The 23,171-nt window shown below is 38.7% G+C and overlaps 1 protein-coding gene across 5 annotated transcripts in view; it reads right to left on the reverse strand.

Moving 5' to 3' along the window:
- Nucleotides 1-4,453: 4,453 nt before the first annotated feature.
- The window catches only part of TJP2 (tight junction protein 2), a 103,181-nt gene continuing 84,463 nt past the window's right edge, over nt 4,454-23,171 (reverse strand). For 3 of the 5 annotated variants that reach the window (XM_011382492.2, XM_011382490.2, XM_011382489.2), the window contains 12 exons: nt 20,267-20,375; nt 18,858-19,068; nt 17,999-18,186; nt 17,451-17,546; nt 16,667-16,746; nt 16,048-16,258; nt 12,019-12,119; nt 10,587-10,799; nt 9,255-9,365; nt 7,734-8,066; nt 6,494-6,573; nt 4,930-5,583 (listed from right to left, as the gene is read on the reverse strand). In XM_011382492.2, coding sequence (XP_011380794.1) covers nt 5,418-5,583; nt 6,494-6,573; nt 7,734-8,066; nt 9,255-9,365; nt 10,587-10,799; nt 12,019-12,119; nt 16,048-16,258; nt 16,667-16,746; nt 17,451-17,546; nt 17,999-18,186; nt 18,858-19,068; nt 20,267-20,375 — 1,899 coding nt within the window. In that variant the 3' untranslated portion in view covers nt 4,930-5,417. Of the gene's footprint in view, nt 5,584-6,493; nt 6,574-7,733; nt 8,067-9,254; nt 9,366-10,586; nt 10,800-12,018; nt 12,120-16,047; nt 16,259-16,666; nt 16,747-17,450; nt 17,547-17,998; nt 18,187-18,857; nt 19,069-20,266; nt 20,376-23,171 lie in introns of all 5 variants that reach the window. The other 2 variants (XM_011382488.2, XM_023524588.1) reach the window with 2 other exon arrangements.

The raw sequence follows: 23,171 nt of genomic DNA on the forward strand, positions 1-23,171 counted from the left end.
AACTTTTGAAATGCAGAGAATAGGTCATATTCAGCACACTCAAGATTTTTAATTGACTTTGCTTGCCAAAATTCCTGCTATAATCCAAATTTAGAGAATTAATCTTTTTAATGATCTACAAAATAGTTTGTGTGACTATTAAGCATAATAATTCACATAGTGGCTGATTAGTGCTAAAGCTATTGATCACAGTTTTCAGAAATTACATGTTAATGTGTAGATTTTTGTCTGATAGAGATGCAAATTGTCTGGTGGAAAAGATATCTACAAAGGTTTTCATTATTCTTCTGTAGGATATGAACCAGTTTTGTATTTAACTCAGAATTTTTATTGTTGATTTGATACATTTATTCCTTAATATTCCTTAATTAGTTATGTAGACTTGATTCCTCAAATGCTCTTTAAATCAGTCTTAACATCATACTCATTCCTTCATTAAGTAATGGGCTGAATAAAATCTTTGACATGTGTTTCTTTTATATTTGCATGAGAATAATTTTATCTTTTTGTGAATTATACTGTAATATTAGCCTTTTTCTAGCCAAACTAAGTTCTTAGCAGTTTTTCTCAACTTGTTTTATTAGTGTTCTCCAGTTTATGTCGGTTGTATCCATGTCGAAGTTTAAGCTGGGCACAAGGTCAGAAAAATCATTATATCACTGACTTGCTTTTGTGATAAAAGACAGACATTACATTTCAGTTTATGTCTTCCTTTATTCTTTCATTCCATTTTTACAAAAAAAAATATTTCTGGAATATACATAGGGCACTGAAGAGGATAAAAAGATCACACACACGCACCCACACACTCCCTTTAAGAAAACAGACATGAGTGGGGAAAAGATCTGTACAGTGATAACTAGAATATGCCAGAAGACTCAGATGAAGGGCTATGGAAGCTTATTGAGGGAGTCAGTGTTAAATTTGGTTGGAGGCATCAAAGAAGGTCTGACAAAGAATGTGACATATTAGCTGGTCCTAGAAGAGTGACTAAGGGTTTTGAAAGATAACGAAGAAAAGGGAAGAGTATTCCCAGTGGCAGGAAGAGCGGACAATTCAAAAAAGGTAGTGGGGGCAAGTCATCCTATGAAATTGAGACATACATGAGCTTTGCAGGAGAGAGTTACCTGAAAAAGGATTTGGGGGTCTCTTGCTGCATAACAATCTACCCCAAAACTCAGTGGCTTAAAACAACACTTGTTTATCATTTCTCATACTTTTACTGATCTAGGCTGGACTCAGCTGGAATGTTTCTGCTCTACATCTCTCTCATCCTGCTCAGCGGACAGCAGGTGGCCTGGGAAATTTCCTCTCATATGATGGCAATGTACAAGAGAGCAAGTCACGTGGTCAACCTAGAGCCAAAGATTGAGAAAATAGATTCAGACTCTTCAGTGGAAGGAACAGTAGTCACATAGCAAAGGACATACGTAACTGAGAAGGGTGAAGACCTGGAGCCAATGATGCAGTCTACCACGGGGACAGCAGAAAAACCTTGATTGCCATGATAAAGGATTAAATTTTGTTGATAAGAGACTAGATCTTAATTGTTTTCACCACAAAAAAGAAACGGTAATTTCATGATGTGATGGAGGTGTTAGCTAAAGCCGAGGTGGTAATCATATTGCAATACATAAATGTATCAAATCAACACATTGTATATCATCTTAAACTTACACAGTATTTATTACATTTCAATTATGTCTCAATAACAAATAAAAGAATTAAACTTTGGTCTAGGCAAGGGGAATTCTCACTGTCTTTTTAAGCAGAAGGGAAACATTCTCAGATCAATGTTAGAAATAGATTCTGCCTGCTACCTGGATTAGAGAGTTTACAACTGTCTGAACTAGGATAGTGGCTATGGGAAAAGGGATGGAGGGACAAAGTAAAAATAGTTCTTAAGCAGAATAAAATAGGTCATCAATTGGAGGAAGAGTAAGAAAATCAAAGACACCAATTCCACTCAGGTTTCTAAATTAGTATGGTGATACCATTGATAGTCATAATACTTTTATTGAGGATTTATTTTGTGCCAGTTACTATTGCAAACATTTTATGTATACCATCCTATTAAAGTGATACACACACAAAAATATAATATAGTATTATAATTTTCTATCCGTATTTTATAAAAATAAAAACCCTGAAGCTTAAAAAATTTGAGTAACTTGCCCCAAATTCAGAACTAATAACTGACAAAAATTGGGTTTGAACATAAAATCGCTTTAGTTCCAGAATCTGAGTTCATAACCTCTCTGCGCTGTGACAGCAGGATAGAGATAACAGGAAGCCAGCTCCTGGTTAGTTCCAAGGGAGGAATTAACATTTGATTTGGGGTAGGCACTGCATTAGTGACTTTTATATTCTGGCCTGCTATTTTCAAGTAATAAATGCTAGTATATTTATTGGTGTAAAACATCATTTTGATATTTTTAAATACTTGATATTTGAATCATTTACATTTTGACTCAAAGGTGTGTTCATTTCGAAAGCATTCAGAACTTTTCCCTCCTATTTCAAACCCTTCCAAAGTATCTTGCTATGGTTCCCATTTCCTGTGCTTCTAATGAGGTTTATGTGTATTTATCAGCTATGTTTCCCACAGGTCCTTTTGGCCCTTCTATACTTCCTGTAGTCCTTAATGGAATTGTTTTAGAATGGCTGGTGGGGAAGAGGGATGAAGGGAAAAGAGCGTGCCAGTGGATGGGGGATTAGAGGAGGAAAGGGGGATGGGAAGTTTCTGGTTTAGGTCCAGCCTTTCTCCCTCATTTTTTTCCAGTTCCTCATTCTCTTTGCTCCTCTCTCCTCTAATCCTCAGAGGCAGATCTACTGTAAGTCTTCCCTGGGTCTCTAGGTTACAGGCCTATCCTGCGGATTTTGTATTTACCAAGTCTACATAATCATGTGAGTCAATTCCCTCAAATATTCTTCCCCTGCCCCTCTCTCTTTCATTGATCTCTGGATTAGGCCAAAATGCATAGTGGTGTTTCTACACTGCAGCTTTGGGTACTTTCTTCATAACTTTCACTGAGTGGCCCTTGGAATTGTGCTTTTGCCCTCGATGAAAGAACACAGTTAAGAAACGTACCTCGAAAATCATCCTTGCAAATAAGTAGCGATAGTTGCATGATGCAACCTAAGACCCCACAGAATAAACAGAATGCTGGAGGGGAAGAAAATTCCAAACAACTTTCTCCACTCAGGGACATTCTGAATCAGATCACGTGCGCCACACTAGCCTTGGGACAGCAGAGGAGCCCTGACAGCTCCTACATTACACACTACTCTCGCTTGTGGCTTTGTCATTCCTATTTTGAAATTCTCCCCTTTCTTCATTTGCCTAGCACCCATTTTCCTTAATTATACTACACATATATTGTAGGCAGCCTTAAATCCTTCCCCGAACAAAGCAGAATATGAATTAAAAGGAGGTGGGCAGATACTGGTGGCCTATCAGGCATACTATGGGACATTCTGTGGATCAGAGGTTCTGCCTGTCTGCACCACTTAAGGTATTACAAAAATAGTGCTGGATCAGATGACAGCCTAGCTCCTGCTAAAAAGCCTCCTCTCTTCCCCTGAGTTTGCAAAAGGGCTCATTCCTGTGTTTAAAGGACATATGCAAACTAAATCATCATATATTTAACCAGTGTATTCTTTTTCTATCCACAAAAGGTGGCTTTTATTTATGAAACATGCAGATTTGAGTCAGTGCCTTGAGGACTGCTCAGAAGTTTGATCTACTGCACTAAATGAATTTCAGCACCCAGATTGATAGACACAACCAAGGATATATTTATAACTCAGTTATAAGTCAGCCGAATTTCTAACTCGACTAAATCACAAGCTTAACACTTTTATGTCAATGCATATTATAATAGACCCTTAACGGAACCAAAAGTCTTTTCCTTTCCTAAAATCAGTATACTTTGGATTCATACAAGCCTAAATTCCTAGACTGTCGTCCTTAAATTCTAAACATATTTTAGGCTTTAAAGAGTGAATGTGGGAGTATAAATTGATGCGATTTTTCTAGGAAGCAATCTGGCAATAAACTTTAAGAGCCTTAAAAACGTTCCTATATTTTTGCTCAGCTATTCCACTTCTGAGAACCTACCTGCAGAAAAGGATTGAAATGCTGATCACAGACATAGGAAAATAGATTCATATATAAAGAGGTATACTTCATGTAAAAGTGGCAAAAGACTGGAAACATTACAAACAGCCACAATAGCAGAACAGTCTACTTATGAAGCAGTCACACAATGTATTATTCTAATTATTAGCAATGTTTGCCTGAGTTTTAATACCTGAGAGAAATGTTCATGATAGAATGCTAAATAGAAAAGCTAAGAAACAGAACTCCAAACATAGTTTACCTCCAAGTATAACATACACAGACATCCACAAATATATAATTAGAGGATATGCACTAAAGTTTTCTGAGAAATGAGATTACGGGTAGTTTTTATTTTGTTTTTTTTCCTATGTCTCCATATTCCAACTTTCAGCAAGGGGCACATCCTCACTTATATGATCAATAACTGAAATACAAGTTGCATTTAAAAATAGGAATCAGTGTAGAAATCCACCACAAAGCAAATTGGTTGATTGCGATGTCCTCCTTTTTATTACATTATAAAACTGTTGTCAACACACACACACTTTTGGAAATTGTGTTTGTCTTGAGTATCTGCTTTTGTGGAGCACATAGTTTTATACAAACAAAAACTTTCTATACCAGTTTCTTGGTCTTCAACCTGTTTAACACTGGTAGCCAAACTACCAAGAATAGCTATATACATACAGTCAGAATTTATGGAAAATATTACAAAGACGAATGCCTTGAAAAGATGACACAGTGCAGGGAAAACTATAGCTATTAAACTGGTATGAAAATGTAGTCAAAAGGTTTTAGTCCATTATGGCTTTGCATAAAAAGCTTCAAAGGAAGAAAATTTAAGACACTTCTCATCAAAGGCACTTAAAGTTGTAATAAAATACTTCTTTGAATTTAGTTGGAGTCCAACAGTATTTCTATTCTTTTTTTCACATTCTGTCTCACATTGAAACAGTCCTTGAAGACAGCTATTAATGAGGAAAAGTAGTTATTAATTCTTAATAGACATGTTAAAAATATGCAAACAGAATTAATACAGATTTTGGTCCACTGAAGCAGGAAACAGTATCAAACTGTAGTGTTTCTCTGAATTCTGAGCAAAAAGCCAAAACCTCCCCAGACCCAGCCCCACAAATAGAGCCTTCAGTTCTGAATTTGCTTGGCTGTCCCCTGGACAGGAACTCAAGTCCCGGCACATCTCCACGGTGCATTTTAACTGGAAAGAACCATCCCGTGGCTTCGCAGGTACTCTGAGGTGGCGGCAGCTGGGTACGAAAAGTCAATTCTCAGACACCTACAACTCTGTGTCCCGGTATCGGGAAGGCTGGCCGTAATAACCACGCTTTGAGTGTTCTGACAGCTGCTGGCGATATTCTTCCTCCTCCACGTCACTGCCATAACTTCCTCTGGCATCTTGATAGAGTATGGAAGGACCTTTCTGTGGCTCAGGGGGTCTGGAACTAAAAAATTGAGAGGGTTAAATGCACAGTGGACAATCACCCAAGACCACTTACCTCTGAGACACACTGTGCTGACAAACCAGGGACACTCCTGGCCCCTCTTCAGGTTCAGAGTTATGGGAGTGGGGATAAGAGTAATAGGTCAAGGCTGATGCCCGCTTGGGTAATGAAGGAGGAAGCCCTCCAGGTGCTCCCTAACCTAAGGATTCCCTAGCTAGACAAGGGGTGCCCTGCCCACCCCTAAGTTCATTGGCACAAGTGCTACTGTTTGACTGGTAGAATTTGCCCCTAGTTTTCTACTGCTGTAAAATTAGACTCTAGCTTCCAGGCAGAACAGCCACAAGAAATGTGATTTATTTTTGCACTATTCTCGGAAGCAGGAAATGATGCAGTGTAAAAGTTCAACAGGAAGATACTGTGGTAATTCCCAGTGCTTAGGCAGCATTTTTTAAAATGTCGCATCTTACCAACATCGTCAATTGATTGTTATCTTTCCTTCAAACCATAGGTCGGCACAAGTGGCCTGACTTCGCTAGGTGATGCAAAGGAATTAAGCAGCTTGGCTTGGAGCCAGAAAACAGCAGTGACGAAACTGGTCTACGTACCCAGGAAGTTTGCTCATGTGCTATCCTATTACAATTTAATATATCTGCGCTTCAAAGTGTCAAAGGGGACTGACTTGAAATGTCAACGATTACGCTTTGTCAGAGTTTCAGCACACAGACAAAATTACCATGAAATTTTGATTCTGTTATCTTTAAAATTAAATTTGTCTAAATAGGTAAGGCAAACCACTGACCAGGAAAAAAATCTTATTACTTTGAAATGCGAATAAAGAAAATACTTTCTTAGGAGTCCAAGTCCGAGGTAAGCCCCTCTTGCAGACCTATACTTGTCAAGCAGCCCTTACCTTGTGTACTGGCCAGGGTCTGGCTTATGGGTTTTGATCGGAACTGCATAGATATCAGGATGCTTCTGAGCAATTTCAATCTGTGGTGATTAAGACAAAAAAGAATAAGAAAGAAAGAATGAATCACTGAATAGTCACTTGTTGGTTTCTAATTCCATTTCAAGAAGAGGCAAAATAGAAGCAACTCTCTAGTTTCCATGCTGCTGTGTGATGCCTAATGGTACATGTCAAGTAGGAAAAATGTTTTAAGCAATAAAATTCTGTCACATGCTAGAGCATGGCTGAACCCCGAGGACGTTATACTAAGGGAAATAAGCCAGTCACAAAAGGACAAATATTGTATGATTCCACTTATATGAGGATGCTAAGTAGTCAAAATCACAGAGGAAAAAAATAGCATGGTTACCAGGGGACGATGGAGATTGGGGGTGGCGGGGGGCATGAAATGGGAAATAACTGCTGAATAGTTTAATAGGTACGGGGTTTCAGTTAGGGAGGATGAAAAAGTTCTGGAGATAGATGATAAGAGATAAGTGTACAGAATGTGAATGTACTTAACGCCAATGAACATTTTAAAAATGGTTAAAATGGTAAATTTTATGTTATGTATATTTTACCACAGTAAAAAAAAGAAACAAAGAAAAACGCTAAGAAGCACTGCTGTTGTGATAGATTTAAATGAAGAAAACTCCCATATCCACCGGGCAAAATATGCTCCACAGACCTTTACCTAAATTCTTCTTTAACTTTTGAAAGGTTATATCTGCTCAGGGTACAAAAATATAAACAACAATATAAAAAAGTACAATCTAAGGGCCTATCATTTTGTCAATTTTAGAACCCAAGGTTTGCTTGGTTTCTATGGCAAATCTGGGAGCAAATTAGAACTCAGTAAACACAGCAAATGTTTTAACAAAAAATAACTTCCGAGCGGCACTGATTCTCTTGTCACACTTCCACATTCCAGAACCCGACATAATGTTCTCAAGTACAAAGCACATAATCTGATTCACCTGTATTGTTAAGGCTTTCTTGATTGGAAGAAAAAGAGATACACACAAATAGCTGACAATCTAGAAATGACATATACAGGATGTGCCATTGACATCATGCACGTGAATGTCCCTTTTATGTCTGTGGCAATGGAAAAAGGACTGTACACCATTCTACTGAAATGAAACCCATTTAAAATGCTCATTGCTGACACCCTAAGACAACCCAGTAGTTTGAAAACAATTACCCTTGCATTCTGTGCTTCTTGGAGCTCTTGCATTCTCTGTAATCTTGCCTTGTGATCCATCTTCTCAAATATTTTCACTTTGCCCAGGACAGACTTGGGTGTGTTATCTTGCCCCTCGCTGCCCTCTCCCGTGTCCTCACTCTCTGGGGGAGGGACCGGGGTGGAGGGCTTCAGTATAGGCCGGCCAAAGGAAGGTTTCGCTGCAACGGGAGGAGGATGACCTTTGGCAGATGCCCCCAGAATTTCGTGACCAGCCATAGCTGCGGGGGAGTTTGACTTGTATTCATAGGATCTGGAGTATTCGAAGGACTCTTCTCTGTTCTGGGTTCTGGCCTGCAGAGAGCAATGACAGATTTTGATCTTGGGTTTCGGTTTATTTTCACATCTATATTAGTGATTTAATACACTCCATTTCCTGATCAGTTTCCAAAGTTGGTCAAAAAATACCATTCTGACCAAAAAAAATCAAATATGGCAGGGCAAACAGCCACTGATTGGGCAACCTGATCCCTACCTCGCTCCCTACAGAAAAGAATAAAAGCTCTGGAAATCAAGAGGATGCTGGGGAAGTGCTGGGAGTCCAGCAAATGCCAGAGGTAGATCAGACCTCATTTCACACTGGAAGGGATTAGAACTTTGGAGAAACCTCAGAACAAGTCAGGCTTCAGGATCAAAGAGTGGGCTCCTTAGTTCACACCACACCAAGGGTGCATGCCCTGGCCTGGAGGTTGGGCCCATATCCAGCCATGGATGAGACCAGAGTGGGGATGGGGGAGGGCATATCACATCAATGGCCATCTTCCTTTCATAGTTCGGTCCTAGGCCAGCTTGTAAATTGTCACTGATATATTTTATGAGGTCACTAATTACTTCTAATAGCTCACAAAATACATCAGTACTTTCTTCTCGCCTAAATTATCGAGTTAAATAGAGAAATGTTATTGAGTTGTAAGGAAAAGCGTATAGTCACAGCTTTGATTCAGAGAGGAGATAAAGAATCATATGACAAACACCCATGTGTTCTTATATTGATTCTATTCTGGATAATGATTTATTTAAAAAATAAATTAAACCATCATCATCATAAGAGTTACTAAAAAATTGTGATGATCGTTTTCTTTAGCAAATCACCAGTAAGCATTTTCTGGTGCATCTATCAGATTGTGGGCAGAACATTCTAATTGGACAGAAAAGCAGATTCTGAGACTGCTGATTCTGGGCATGCAGTATTTGTCAAACTTTCATCTTTCTACATCAATCGATTAATTTTTTTTAAAAAACTAACAGTCCTAGAATTGTACACTCTCCTTAACCTTCCTTTACCTCCTTCCTAACTTTTCACCCTTCTCTAATTTTGGGTTTTACCAAATAGGTCAAAAGGGAAGTTCTAAGAGAAATGGTGAGTCAAAAACACAATTCAAAGCCATTTTATAGTGTGCGCTCTTCCCTGGCTATGCAGAGAGTTCCAGGGACGTCCACTTCCTTTCCCTCCCCATACTGGGCTTCTTCCCAGCCACGTACCTTGGGCGGCTCTGGTTTGAATGCCGGGGGTGGGCTAGTGTCCCTAAGTTGATCTCTGCTAGTAGCCCTCCTCATCTGAGCTTGTGGCTCTGGGCTGGGTTTCCTTATGCTCTACAAGACATAAAGGTTCATTCACAACAAGAACATCCAAGCAGAGAGAAAAGAGCACTCGTCTGCTTTGCTGGAGTTCTGAAGACTTGCACACATTCAGAATTGGAGGGTTATAACTTGCATAAAAGTTCATAATTTGCATAAGCTCAGATACTGACTCAGTGCTTCTTTATAGAAAAGGCAGATACTAGGCATGCTCCCATTAGCAAATATTTCAGATATTTTTTTTTAAACTAGATGCATCCATTGTAGTAGTCTCTTCCTTTAAAGTGCAAAAAAAAGTCTAAAGTCTAAAATCCCTTTTGTCACTTATAGCTGGCATTTAACATTTTTAAGCATTTAGCTCGTCTCTATCTGTAGATACTGAGGAGTTAATTTATTCTTTACAACTTGTCCAGTGGTATATACTAATTTTTTTGTCATGGTGGATTTTATCACCCCTTTCAACTTAATTTTTGGTACTTCTTTTTCATAAAAAATAAAATCATTCACTGAAATGAGCTAAACTGCTAAAGGGAAGTCCACAACAATAATTATCCAAATATATGGATAATCTCATCTACAAAGATCATTATCCCAATGTTCTCTGAGGTGTAACTAATAATTGCTCTGGTCCTAACTTAGTGCCTATCACTGTGATTTCTAGGATCACAGAAACTGTCTATTCACTAGCCAGTGGATGCATAGTACATGTGATCAGACATATGTGATCATGAACTCAATTCAAAAACTGAAATACAAGAGAGAAGGAAACTGATGGGGAAACACTCAGGAGCTTTGGCAGTATTAGAAAGGTTAGAGGTAGGCTGGAGAAGGGCAAGGATACCTAAGAGGATATAGAGAGAGACCTAATCAAAGGTTACAAGTAAATACAACAATATTGCATTTAAAAAGCAATGTTCCACCTGTAATTTGGAGAGCTGGCTCATAACGCCATTCAGTTTTACCCATCATGCCCAAGGGCATCGGTGTGATAACTGCTGACCACGCAACCTTTCCCAGCGCTCAGTTCCTGTCCCACTTTCCCATGGACCACTACTGCGACGATGCAGGCACTGACTTGGAATGAGAGAATCCCTAGAAGTCATCTGTTCCAACCCCTAGAAATACCTTCTACAGCATCCTGAATTAACAGTCATCCAGAAGAATTCAAGTGAAACACCAAACCTTCTTTTCCTGCCCATGGCCTCGCAGCCTGTGGCCTGCCTCGCCTCACCTCACCTCCTCATGCTGCACCGGCTCCGAGGAGCGGGTGATGGAAGACACCAGTGGCTCCTCGGCTGGCTCATCCAGCTCATTGTCAGTGTAGGCGCCTCCTTCACCGTCGGTGTCTTCGAAGTCACTGATGAGGCGGCTGTCGCAACTCAGATAGTCCGCGCCCATGGCGGTTAAGTAGGACATGCGGTCTTCAGGGTCATCATCCATCCCTTCCATCTAGAGGAATTTGTTTCGGAGGGTCAGTGGTGTGTGCTAGGGCTCCTGGGAGTGGGAACTCAAGAAAATTCCCAAGGGCACAGCCAAGTGACTAAAACCGTGACATTTTCTAGAAAGGGAAGTCACCTTTATTTTCCTGAATCACTTGGCTTTAAATTACTATGTTAATTTTTGTGCAGAAACTCAAATTAGGAACTCTCCACCCTATCTATTCTTGCTACCATCCATCCTCTACAACGCTACTGAGTCCGCTTCCTCTGACTGTTGTGCTTTTCTTCCAGAATCTGGCTTCTCTCGAGTTTCTTCTGCTAGTACTTGTCTCCTAGTAAAAAATGCACGCTAACTTGTGCTGCATACCCCTTCGTTCAGCCACCAGATTCCCAAATCCTTGAGGGCAGAAACTCTGTCCTATTCAACTTGTCAGTGAGGAGGCTAGCACAGAGTCTTAGCAGACTGTGGGTGCTCAGGAGAGGCTAGACATCTTGACTAAATATGCAGTTCCCAAAGGACAAGACTAGGACTCGACAATCTCACTGGATATCGACTCACTTCTGCAATGAAACTGTACCTCTATGGTCCCACAAGCTACTTCAATTCTGCTGGACTACAGAAGACTAGCACCATAGGCTCCTAGAACCGCAGAAAATCATATACTCTGTCTGTATCCTCCCTTCGGTAGAGTTGTGCATAAGCTACGTCCATGGATGAGAAACTAGCCAATCTTAGAAGCCTACGCAAATTTCCTAACGTCCTCTTATCACCTACTCAAATGCCTAAGACACATTCTGTGCCAACCTTCTTTCTAAGCAAATGATTCCACCTCTGTTCACTTTTCTGCTCTCTATTAATTTTTAACCATGTTCTCCATGGCCCTCAAACTCACCTCTCACCTCCACTCTCAGTTTCCCCGTCCTTTGTCAGCTGTGGTGCTCAGCTAGAGATCTTGTAAGCTCTGATTAGTGTGCTTGGAATACATGACTAGTTACTACGTTAAAAGTAAAAAGGAAGTGAATGTAGGGTTGCGTATATTACATTCTGCTTTTTTAAAAAAGCCCCTTCATTTTATTATTTTTCAGAGAATTTATAAAATGTCAAACTTGATTAGCACATACTTTGGAATCACTTCAAATGCGCATGGCTGTACTACATTCACTATCCTCTTGAGAAAAGATTCAAAACGCAGAGTCTCACCTCACAGCAGAGTATTTATGCCACATACCTTTCCTTCAGAGACCCAAACTGCTTCTCCTTGCTGATGCTGGATTGTGTCCTTTAAGCTGCCAAACCAACTATCATTGGCTGCATTTAGGTTGATTGTAGCTGTAGAAATGTAGGCAAAAAGGTCTGCATCAATTTCCAGAGCAACTTAAGAAAACTTATTTGACATAATTTATACTCATTTCTGTCATATCTGAATTAAAACATTGGCAAAGGCAAGAAAAGTTCACACATATTTAAATACTAAATCTCTTTCGTTGAGTTTTCACTGCAGATGGATGATATAAAGCTAAAAATGGATGAATTTTCAGAATGTCTATTTTTTTCAGAAAAAGTACCTTTAAAAAATAAATTTTTAAAGAGTACATTTTCAGGAGCAAAGAAAACTCATCAAAAACCAATATCAAAGTACTATATTTTAAAGATTATTACAGAGACATGTGTATTACAAATAAGAAAAATATTCACTAATGTGCTGTTAGATACCTCCAATAAAATATTGAAGATAACACTTAAATGCAGATCATTTTGATAGACTTAAATATTTTAGAATATACATACAGCTCTACAGGTGCATATTCAAGTAATATACAGTTTCTGTTCAGAACAAAACGTATCTTAGATAATAGCACTTGCTATGAATTGACCAAGCGCTATTCCAAATACCTCACATGGATAAGCACATTTCATGCTCATACAGACCTTGTGAGGTAGGTAGTGCATTATCCCCATGTTAGAGAAGAGAAACTGAGGCACAGTAATGCAATTAACTAGCCCAAGGCCTCACACTAAATAACTGAAGAAGCCTAGATACAAACTCAAAAGTTTCCTTTTAGAGCCTATGGCCTTAGCCACTGCACGACACAGCCCAGTTGAAAATATGAATTTAGAGCACCAATATAAAATGTCAACCAAGTAAAACATATGCAAATCATTCTTCAGCAATATGTATTTATGGACCTAATGGAGATAAAACCTTAGAAGCAAATTGGTCCAGAATAATAAATTAAATTGGAGCTAAAATGATCACACTGCAGGAAAACCAGGATTTTTTAAAGAAGGACAATGTCACAGCCTTGTATTAGAGAGTATGGCATTCTGTGTAGCACCCAAAAGAAAACTGGGGCTTTGCTGGTAAAAGTTGTTTGGTACCCTGCTCCACCTATTCCGAAGTTTGCATAATTCTCTATAGATAGCCAAAAAAGAACTACTAAGCAAATTTTGTAAGCAATTATGCTTCAAGTTTTCTTCCTAGTAACATATATCATTCTTTGATTTAAGAAGTTCTAATGTTGACCTTAAAATATCCTGAATGAGCTTACAATTTCCCTAGTTGTTAATTATTTATAGCATTAGAATAAACTGATACATTGGACAACTCAAGGAAAATTAACCTTGATTCCTTGGGCTTTTGCATCCTTATTATGGTACTTTGCAAAGATTACTGTGCTTTTGGGTAAAACGTGATGCCATAGTACTTAAATATAGAAATAAGACTGTATGCTCCAGAGACGAAATGAGTGATTTGCACCAACTGTATACAGGACATTCAGCTACCTTTTTGAGCTTTAAGTTGGAGTTGTCTGAGATGAGTACAGTCTATATTTACCATATTTACCAGGAAAACCTAAAGTTAAAAGGGCTGTTTATAAAATGCAGAAAATATGTTCATGCACATTGATGAAATGAAAAAGGTCATAAAACCTGTTACTGAATTCACATTGAGTCAAGTACAAGAAAAGGGAAAAAAAGAAAGAAAAAAGAACTTCACTGTAGCCAATTTCCTAAGCCCCATATAAAGGTAACATCCGGCTAAGCTGATAACATCCAACTCAGGTACCTGCCCTCTCTTTAACAGGTGGGTGCACAATTATGATGCTACCTTCTTTTGAAAGGTTTACTTTGGAATTCAACACCTTTGGTCTACTGTTGGCTTTTGCTCATTGGGTTCTTCAGAGTCTTTGGCTTCAAGCAATATTAGTTATTTTCTACTGTTCCCAACCTCTGGACTGGACCTGTATATCCCTGGATAGGCTTAGTACATCTCTCAAACTCAAGAAAGTGAAATATTGAAAGGATCTTTAATCAGCCTCTGTCTCAGGTGAAGTCCTGAGATTCTAAGAGCATCCTGGCAGTTGTACTCTGGAACAAGTGTGGTCACTACTCCCTCCCCAGCCAAGGAGGTTGGAGAGTATCAACAGCAATAGCAAAAGGTGAGATGCAAGGCTGGAAGGGTAGGGAGAAATTGGGAATGAATACTAATGGATATGGGGTTTCTTTTTGGGGTGATGAAATGTTCTAAAATGGATTGTGGTGATGGCTACACAACTCTGAATATGCTAAAAACCATTGAACTATACATTTTAAATGGGTAAAATGGTAGGATATATAAATTAAATCTCAGTTGAGCTATTCAAACGGCAGACACCCGCCCCCGCCTCCTTGAATGGGAAGTGTCAACCAAGGTGCTTGGCCAGACAGACCAGCATCATCCCTCTGCTTCTTGTGGTCATCAGAGTCTCCATACACCTTAGGGAGACCAAGGATTGCCTACTGCAGTTAGGGTTCTTTCAGCTGGTACAACATTCACTTTTTCCTCCAAGCTTTTTCAAAAGACTATATAATAACGCAGAATTACTTTTGTTAATAATATGCAACACTGAATGAATTTCACATTAATGAAAACTGTGAAAGCTAATAAAAGTGCTAAAATATCTTGTGGTACTTTAAAATCCCATACTTTCACACATAGGGTGGCCCTGCTTGGGTCTCTAAATTCATAATTCCATTTCTGTAGTCTTCAAACCATCCACTGAGTGCTTCAGAAATTCTAAGAAAACATGTAATTCAAACTCTATGTTTTAACAAATAACTTTTTCAACACATACAATGTATTCTATAATAAAATTTTTTAAAAATTTTTTAAAATTTTAAAAAATTTTCTAATGTGGACATATATTCATTCACACTCTCTCCCTCCTCAGTGTCAGATATGTTAAATATAACATAGATTGACAATGATTGGTTGCTGAACTCAAAAAAGCTATCATTAACCTAAAGATATTACATCCAACATGTGGCTTCCACAAACTTGCATAACCAAAAACTTTAGTAACCCTTTTAAGCCCTTAATTATTGCATAATCACAGAACTAGTCATTTATATAGGTAGGGCGTATATTCAATTAATAAAACGTCATATTCTTAAATTGTTTTACTTTCATGAGTAATAGCAGCAGTGGGTCTTCATTTCAGAAACTTTAAAAAAATATTCTATTATGGAAAATTTAAACATATACAAAAGTAGAGAGAACAGTTTAATGAACTCCCATGTGCACATCACCTAGCCTCAGCTTCGATAACTATCAGCTCATGGCCAGTCTTGTCTTGTCTATAGCCCTACCCACTTCTCCTCACTGAAGATTATTTATGCAAATCCAGACATCATATTATGTCATCTATAAATATATATTAGGTCATCCATAACTATTTTAATTAGTAAACATTCCTAAAAGACAAGGACTCTTTTTGTAAAAACATAATCACAATACCATTATCATCCTCAAAACAGGAGTAATAAATCCTTAGTATCATCCAATATTTACAGTGTTGAAGTTTCTATTATGGGGACATTTTTTAAATAACGAAATCAAGTTTCTAATACTTTTTAAGTTAGTACATGCATGGATGGTAAGTACAGGACAATGACACAACAGATACAGAGATGTGGGTGCTAGGTGGTATGCATGGCTCAAAAACCAGCCTTGTAGTCCCACACAAAAATTTGAACTTCATCAAAATGACGAATTATTGCGTGCCATGGATCTTTATGATCACTTTCAGTCAAAATTAAATATACAAATGCCATGAGTCAAATATACTCATTTTATAGGCTTAGCTACTTTTCAAGGAGTCATGACTAGTATTTCAGATTACCATTCTCCAATTCAGATTTACTTCCTTACTTCATGCATTCTTCAACTGTCTAATTTTCACTTTGGAGCAAAGACTACATTTTAAATTTCACTTACCTGTAAAAAGATGTGCACACGTTTTTTTAAGCTTGTTGGCTTGATCATACAATTTTCGAGAACTTTTGTTAGAAGTTGGATTCAACCTCTGTCTCATGGTTTTGACACCCTGTCTAGAGTCTGGGTTGAAAAAAATCACAATCGGGAACCACTGAGTATAATTCAACAGGTCTACAGCTTTAGGAGTCACATCCAGTAGTGCATGTTTATCCTGTAAGAAATGGGAAAAGGTTATATTAATGGTATGTAAAGTCATGTAGCATCAAAGAGTTTGTCTTAATAAGAAAAGGTCATATCAGATAAAACTTGTCAATTTAAATCAAAAGGCAGAAAACATTTCTCTTCACATTATGTCTAGTTAACATTACCAATCTATTAGAATTTCTAAGAGAATGAATTAACAGGTTATCTGGTATAATGCTGAGAATAATGGAAAAAAAAAAAAAAACCCCAACACATCGCTACCATAGGATATTGACTAGTTTCCACACAACGATACTCATGTTTTTACTATTAACATTGAACGATTATTAAAATACATATTCTATTCTAAAAAGGACTTCAGCAAATCACTACTTAGTTCTTTCTGACAACATGACCTTTGGATGAATTTTCTCACCTGTTCAATAATTTGCCTCACAGTGTTTAACCGCACCACTCCGCTGGATTTCTCAGATCCTGCATCTTTCGGTTCTGTTTCTGCGAAAGCGAAAACGAGAGGCTAAATAATTTTTTAGGTATCAGTGACAACCAAATACACCAAGCTGGCTTCAACAATAATGGGACATTTGACATGAGGAGACTTTCATTAGGAGAGTCAATGGGAAGGGCCCACGCCAGCTGTTTAATCAAAATCTAATCAAGAGGAAATAGACAGTCTAACATGTTAAGACAAGTGGCTTGGACTCTTTGAAATATCAATGTCACCAAATAATTTAGAAAAAAGAAAGAGACTAGAAAGACAAAAAAGTCAAATGTACTGCAGGATCCTTGGTTGCATTCTGAATTTTTTTTAAAAAAGCCATGAAGGACAAAATTGGAACAACTGAGAAAATTTGAAAAACTGACTACATACTAAATAATATTACTGTACCAGTGTTAAATTTCTTGGCTGTGACCATGGTAGCATGGCTGTGTAGGAGGAGAATGTCTTTATTCTTAGGAGATTCACAGGGATAAAAAGTGTTATAATGTTGGCAATTTTAACTGTCAATTGATTCAGCAGAAATTTTAAAAAGTGTGTAATTGTGTGTGTGTGTCTGGTTGCGGGAGGAGTGTATATGGCAAGATGGTGACTCCGGGCGAAGTGTGTGTGAATGTTCATTTTTTTCATTCTTTTCTGTATGTCAGATATTTTTCAAAACAAAAATTTTGTGAGAGAAAGATGTCACTGAAAGACTTACTAGCAGTTTGGAACAGGTCAGGTAACTCATTTGCTAACTTTTCCAGTGCTATATCTGCTATGGGGCCAAATAAAACCACAGGTCTCTTGAAACCAGCTGAAATGAGACAAGAAAATCCATGAAAATGCATACACTTCCTTATCTGTTAAAATAAGAAGCAAAAGTATTTTACAGGCTAATGATAACATGAATAATGAAAGAAATTGTGCGTTCTCCCACCCCCAATTCAGCCCAGACCTTTTCTGAAGAATATGCCTTCATTCCCCTGACTCTTATTAAACTTTGCTACAGGTAACATATAAAGACTTTCAAATGGCAGTATTTTAAAAAAATAACTAAAATTGTGGAAATACGCCTCCATTTACGAGTTTGCACAGCTCACATTTTTTAAGTCTCATTTCGTGTGTGAATATGATTCCAACTCTATAACCTGGCTTTGGTATAAGTGATAAAGAAAAGTTTGAACTTGACAGCTACAATCTGAAAATGAAGAAAGATGGGCTCAGAGCCCAGTCGGATCAGTTCCTGGCTCTGTTTGGCTTCCTCACCTTCTCGCAGTAAAACTCTCTCATAAGCCGGGAACTTGGTGCTAACCGACACAACAGCTGTTAGGTCTTCCCGACTCTTCCTTAAGTTCTTCTTCAAGCCGGATCTCTGGCCACGCATTCTCCAGAAATCTGCCCTGTCCCCAGCATTGTCTCTTTGGGCATTCTGAACGCTGGCCATTTGTTCAGCTCTGAGGGAAGAAACCACAGCCAAGAAAATTTCTAGAGCTAGAAAATGTGCAAATGTGAATGTCATTAGCCAAGTCTACTCATTTCTTATGAACTTGGATTGGAGAAGATGCAGCTTGACAATGAAGAAGTTTCACAGGGTAGGCAATGTGGGACTCTGTCTTCCCAAGGAAGGCATATAAAGGCTGGGTCTCCATAAAATCCACCGGGAGCTCAGTAATAAACACACTAAAAGTGGCTCATTCTGACAGGCTGCTATATAGTAAACAGATCTGAAACCCCTGCCAAAGAACAAGTATCTTTCCTATTCTCCCCATCGTCAGTCAACCAAGCGTCCACCGGAGGTGAGGAAGAGGGCCGGGGTACTGGACAAGGGCAACATATTTCTGAGAGGTGAGCTGTGGCCACTTGGTATTTGCTCAACATTCTGTTTCACGGTATTCGTTCAAACACCAGCCAAAGGCAACAACCAACCAAGTGATGCTAAATACTCACACAAAGCAGCAAGTAGCTATTTCACAGTTCCAAGCCACTCCTTATAAACAAGAAGTAGATAATGGGAGAGGACATGAGGACAAATAATGTGGGTAAACTTTCTGAGGGTATTGAGATTGAGGTTTATTTGTGGGAAAAAGGCAAAAAGGGGTGTATAGGAGTATGTGATCTCAGATACCTGCTTTTGTTGGGGATTAAGCCTTTCTCCAATTCGTTTCCAATCCTCACGGCCAACCAGTGGCCCAGCTTGCCATCATACAGGGTATCTACCACTCGGAAGACCTCCCCTCTGGTGAAGGCCAGGCTCTGTGGAGTTTCCTTCTCACATTCAAAGTGGCTTCTTATAAAAAATGAATCTCCTCTGCCACAAGCCAGTATGTCTCTATAGACTGAAAGACAAAAGCATCGCTGTATGCCACATTTTGCTTTAAGAGTTATCAGTTTCTCCTATTTCCAATCACCCTCTTTAACTTCTCTCCATTTAGCAAACTCAGTGTACAGATCCTATAGCTCAAATAGAAATAAGAATTAAAAACTAACTTTATGAGTTGCTGTGATGGTTAATTTTGTGTGTCAACTTGACTGGGCCATGGGGTGCCCAGATATTTGGTCAAACATTCTGGATGTTTGGGGATGAGATTAATGTTTAAATCAGTAGACTAAGTAAAGTGGACTGCACTCCCCGATGTGGGTGGGCTTTAGCCAATCAGTTGAAGGCTTGCACAGAACTAAAAAAGTGAACCCTCTCCAAAGTAGGAGAAAACTAATTCTTTCTGACTTTGAACTGGGATATCAGTTTTTTTCCTGTCTACAGATTCAAATGGAAACACCAGCTCTTCTTGGGTCTCAAGTCCGCCAGCCTTCAGACTCCGACTACACTGTTGGCTCTACTGGTTCTCAGGCCTATGGACTTGGACTAAAACTATATTATCGGCTCCCTTGGGTCTCCAGTTTGCCATTCACCCTGAAGACCTTGGGACTTGCCAGCCTCCATAATCATCTAGGTAGGTCATTCCTTATAATCAATCAATCAATCAATCAATCTCAATCTCTCTCTCTCTCATTCATACACACACACACACACACACACACACACACACACACACCCCTTATTGGTTCTGTTTCTCTGGAGAACACTGACTAATACAGTTGTCAATCAACCCTCTGAAGCAGAGCGGGAAGATACTATCAACCCCCATTTTACAGATGAGAACAATGAGGCCTAGAAAGGTGAAGCCACTTGTCAGACTGATATGGGTTTATGTGGGAGCTAACCAGTGGGTGTGGCTTTTTGCATCCATCATATGGAAGACTCAAAAATAACTCCAGGTTGTACTTAAGGATGGATCATTGTTCAGAAAAGCAGTTTTATTCCAAATTGACACAACTAGTGAGATTATTTCAGTGGATGCATAGAAAACATTTCTATAGAAAGTTAAATGGTACCTAAATTGTCTTCAGAGATTAGGTGTTAAGATCCATTTTAATTTTTTAATACCCAAATTTACCTATTCTGGTCCCAAGACACCTCTCTAATCCTCTCCACTATCTCCCTCCACCATTAAACTAATGACCAAACTTGCTTACCATCAGCTCGGCTCTGAGCTAAAATGGTCACCATTTCACCTTTGGGGATTTCTAACAGGTAGAGAACAGCATCCTCCCGAACCAGCCCTCTGAAATCCTGTGTGTTCACCTGATAGAAAGGGCAAACGGGGGGAAGAAAACATGAAGGTGTTTATAAATGTGCCACCTGAACTCTTTATGTGTTTTCATCAGGGCCCACCCAGATCAAAATCCAGATGTAAAGAAGTCCTTAGTGTCTCTATACGAGCCCTCGCAGCACCTCGCTAAGGGCCTGGGCTGTGTGGGCATCACCACATTTTCTTGCTTCCCTATACTGCCAACCACTCTGTAGGGATACACTTGCCATCAAAGACTTGTCACTGGATCAGATTAGAATTTTATGGTTGTGTTTGTCTTCTTCTCTTCTTTGAGTCTCTCACAGAGGTGGCCAGGAAGGTAATTATAATCATGTAATGGATAACTATAATGCAATAGGGAGCAGTAGAGTTTATGGCCAATGAGCACGCTGGCCCAGCTTAAGGCATTAACCCTGTTTTTAAATTGGTTCAAATAAAAGCCTGAAAATAAGGATTCTGACCAACTTTACTTTCTTCTATAGCTTATACCACCTAAAAGGTGTTAATAGTTTATGAAATTGAAGAGCATTAGCCTTATATGACAGGCCGACAGTCTATTATATAGGCTTATATATTTAAGCTTCTGACACCATTTATTTCTGACAAGGACCCCACAACATTTATTCCCCACTGATTGAGTAGGGGACACTATAAACGACTTTTAGAAGATACATTAGAAAGCAAGCAAAATTGAAATGTGACGAAGAAAAAGATATTTTTTTAGAAAAAGATATTTTGATATCTTTGTTCTATACCTTTAAAACCATTTTAAAAGAGTAATTACAAATATGTAAAATGCAAAAATTATTTTAAAGTACCTAATATTTTAATGTATTACAAAATGAAAAGATACAGAATTCCTATGAAATATTTTCTTCAATCATTGAGAACCCTTTAATCAAAAAGTAATGCTTTATTACTCAAAAAAAGGATATTAACTGTCCTAATTTAAATAATATTAGAATTTATGACTAAGTGAAAATAGGCATTAGACTAAAATTTAGTTGGTACTTTTAAAATACTCTGCTAAAGTAATCATGTTAACTTTTCCTAAAATGAAACAATATTTAGCATTTTGGACAGCTGTCATTCCCATCTCTCCATCCCCCAATTAGGGATCATTGCACTGGTATCTAATCCTTTCTTATGCCATTTGCGGATCTACATCTGTGTCTATATGTGGCCACACATGTTTTTATATGCACTGTATATGCTTATATTTGTTTATTTAAATAAGATGAGGCCACAGGGCTAGGGGAAAACTTTGAAGGTCCCACTGCCCATGACCCTAGCCACAGGAGACTGACCTCAAGCAAGCCAAAAACTCTTAATAGCCAAAATTAAAGCACACGTAGTAACTACATTTAAAAATCCAAATGGTTCATAAACAAACAGGTTTTTTTTTCTTTTCCATCATCTAAAAGTTTCTGAAAGAGAAATGACAGCTATACCAGATAAATAATAAGCAAAGAGATGGTCAAGCCAAGCACAAAAGTATGTCTATTTCTGTTATTTATAAGGCACATATTCCACCACAGCACAACACACTCATGTTTCCCCTTCCACATGTCAGACTGTCACCTTGACAAAAGAGCTGCACTGAAAAAACTTATGACAGAAAAAAGTGGTTAGTGTATGTGCATAGTTTACCACATGTATTCAACCTGGCCATGAAAAAGAGTGCTGAAATGAATTAAAGTAAAAAAGGCCAGGGCAGCACTTTGATACTTGAAAGTTAGGCTGTACTGTCCTCTCCAATAAAATATCCTCTTTCATTACCTATTTAGTAGTCTACAGGGTCTACCATGTCTGCTGTGAGCCTGAAGCGGATTCTGTATCAGCTACAGTCTATGACTGTGTAGCAGCTTCTCTGCCCCATCGGGTGAGCTCAATCTTTTCATCCCTTTGCAGAAAAGAGGGCTCCTTTTACAGTCAACAGAAAATTTATTCACAACCAAGAACAAAGACCAGCTATTGCCTGACCTCCAGGTGGGATTATTGCAAAACGAGCCAGTTCCTGTTATCTCTAGGTGATAACAGGAAGCAAGACACTTTTTAAAGTGTAAACGTTGCATACTATGACTTTTACACATGGAAGTGGCTCTATCCACCTTTAACAACTTACAGAGAAGTCAAGCTGTCAAGCTCCTAGATGAATTCCCTATTTTTTTCATGGAAATTCAGAAAATCATTTTCCCCCCAGGATACAAGATTTTATGCTTGAGCTTTCATGAGCAAAGGCTTCCCAATTCATACACGACTTCCTGTGGTCCCACACTAGTTAGGAAATACGCTTTTTCTTCTTTGGCATCAGCCCAAGAGTAAATTGGTATGAGCTGGCACTCACATGGGATTCTTATCGGTGGCACTTAGTAAGTGATGTTTCCTAGGATCATGTGATACCATGAGGTTCAGTCAGGTACACTTAGTCTTCTAGGATCCTGACCAGAGCCAAAGATGGTCTAGAATGTCACTGGAAAGCTTCAGCAAAGCTCATGATCAAGGTCTGCCCTTCATCTGCTCCAGAAATGAAATCTGAACTACTGTAATGGGGCCAAGAGCCAAAAAGGAAGAGGGCTGCCCGTTTTGTGCTCAGCTGATTGCTTTCTCAGGAATTCTACAGCTTTTTATTCTGCTCTCTTTTGAACCTAGATGCTCTTACCAGACCTCCTAGTAACTCCTACATGAGAAATGTTATTCTATAGAAACAGAAATTCAGTGAAGACAGTTCCCTAGCATTCTTTTTTTTTTTTATAGTCTCGAGGTACCTGACATTCTTGAAGGTTATT

The sequence above is a fragment of the Pteropus vampyrus genome, unplaced genomic scaffold (genome assembly GCF_000151845.1).
Source record: "Pteropus vampyrus isolate Shadow unplaced genomic scaffold, Pvam_2.0 Scaffold479, whole genome shotgun sequence".
Lineage (NCBI taxonomy): Eukaryota > Metazoa > Chordata > Mammalia > Chiroptera > Pteropodidae > Pteropus > Pteropus vampyrus.